This window comes from Halyomorpha halys, unplaced genomic scaffold (genome assembly GCF_000696795.3).
Source record: "Halyomorpha halys isolate HHAL.00 unplaced genomic scaffold, Hhal_1.1 Scaffold28.1, whole genome shotgun sequence".
Taxonomy (NCBI): Eukaryota; Metazoa; Arthropoda; class Insecta; order Hemiptera; family Pentatomidae; genus Halyomorpha; species Halyomorpha halys.
The window spans coordinates 100756-102404 of NW_027110130.1; the positions used below are offsets into that span (position 1 = coordinate 100756).

Below are 1649 nucleotides of genomic sequence, written 5' to 3' on the forward strand. Positions count from 1 at the left end.
ACTTGTCCACTTTTGTGTATTTTTTTTTACATTTAATCTGTCAGAGGGAACGGTTATAGCTCCTCTTTGTAATGAGCTATAATTTAAAATTGTATCTTAGTAATAAGTGGATAAGATAGTGCCAATAATGGAATAGTAACGAGTTCTTCAAATAAAAGATAAAAATATGTCTCTAGTAACTTTATTTTTGATTTATTTATCAAAGTTTTGGACAAGATTAATAACAATTATGTTCAAGCAAATTAATAATGTTAATTGTTTTTATTTCAAAAATATTTGTAACTTTGGAACTTGATAACTATTATTTAACTTGTTATGTTTTGCATTTTAGAGTTATTCTCTAAAAACTTTATTTTTGATATTATTTTAGGTTTATTTACCAAAAGTTTTGGACAAGATTTTTGCCACGCTAGTTTTCACCATTCCCGGAGAGCCTAAAAATCAAAGGTCTCGAGGAGTCAAGAACCTTCGACGCCACGCAGCCTCCCTCATGGTTAAAATAGCCCAAAAATACCCGCTTCTCCTACTTCCTGTATTCTCAAGGATACACGGTATCGTTATCAGCTTGCAGGCTAAACCTCACACCTTGTCGACTATGGAGGCTTTGTGCTTACAGGTAATTCTATTAAATTACAAGGTAATTCTATTAAAATTAAAGGATAACTTTTGTAAAAGAATTTTATTTAAATATATTACCAACATCTAATAATTTAAAATTGCTTTTAAATAAATTCATGTTCAACTTTTATTCTTTAAAATCAAGTAAAAAGATTTTAGGTCAATTTTGAACTTTCATTTTATATTGTGTAACAAACATAAAGGGTTTTATTCAAATATGAAGGAGATGGTCGGAGGTGCGGTCAAAAAGGAATAAAAAATAGTTAACAACTATTTATTTGAGTTTCCACTTTTTGGAAACTTCATCAGGGCTAGAAAAGGTACAAAAAATAACTAAAAATATTTTGATAATGTAGGATAATATGATACAAAAACATAAACTAACTAAGGTAGGGTTAAAAATTATGTAAATATAAATAAAAAAGAAAATTATATAAAAATGAAAATTATTTTATGTAAGTATACATAAAATAATTTACATAAACTATTAGATTTAAAATTAACAAGGGATGTAATAACATAAGAAGAAATAGAAATAGTTATAATTATAAGAGATAGTTGACTATGGATGACTTACTAGGAGATGATGGTTGGGGGTGCGGTCAAATAAAACACAAATAAGATGGAGTAGCTTATTTAATTGTGCCAACATTTCGGCTAGAGTTTCTAGCCTTCATCAGGGCTAAGAACAGAATAAGATAACAACCAATAAGTATAGAAAATAAAATATAAACAGAATGACATAAAGTGAATAATTTTACAGTATAAAATTAATAAAATAAAGTGATGAGAGAATTGGAAAATAAAATTTATACTTTTACCTACTTTTACAATTTAGATAATTGAAAAAGTAGGTAAAATAACATAATTAAGGAAATAAAATGAAAATGAAGTTATATAATGCAAAGAAGTATAAATATATTAGTTATTAATAATTTAAAAATTGAAATATGAAAAGGAAATGAAAATTAAGAGGAAGAAAATATATGTAACAATAATAGATGATAAAGAGGCAAATTATAAGTATAGTG

General features: G+C 26.1%; 1 protein-coding gene across 1 annotated transcript in view; it reads left to right on the forward strand.

Moving 5' to 3' along the window:
• The window catches only part of Ranbp21 (exportin-5-like protein Ranbp21), a 47618-nt gene that overhangs the window by 25713 nt on the left and 20256 nt on the right, over positions 1–1649 (forward strand). The window contains exon 11 of the mRNA XM_067048227.1: positions 371–616. Coding sequence (XP_066904328.1) covers positions 371–616 — 246 coding nt within the window. The remainder of the gene's footprint in view (positions 1–370; positions 617–1649) is intronic.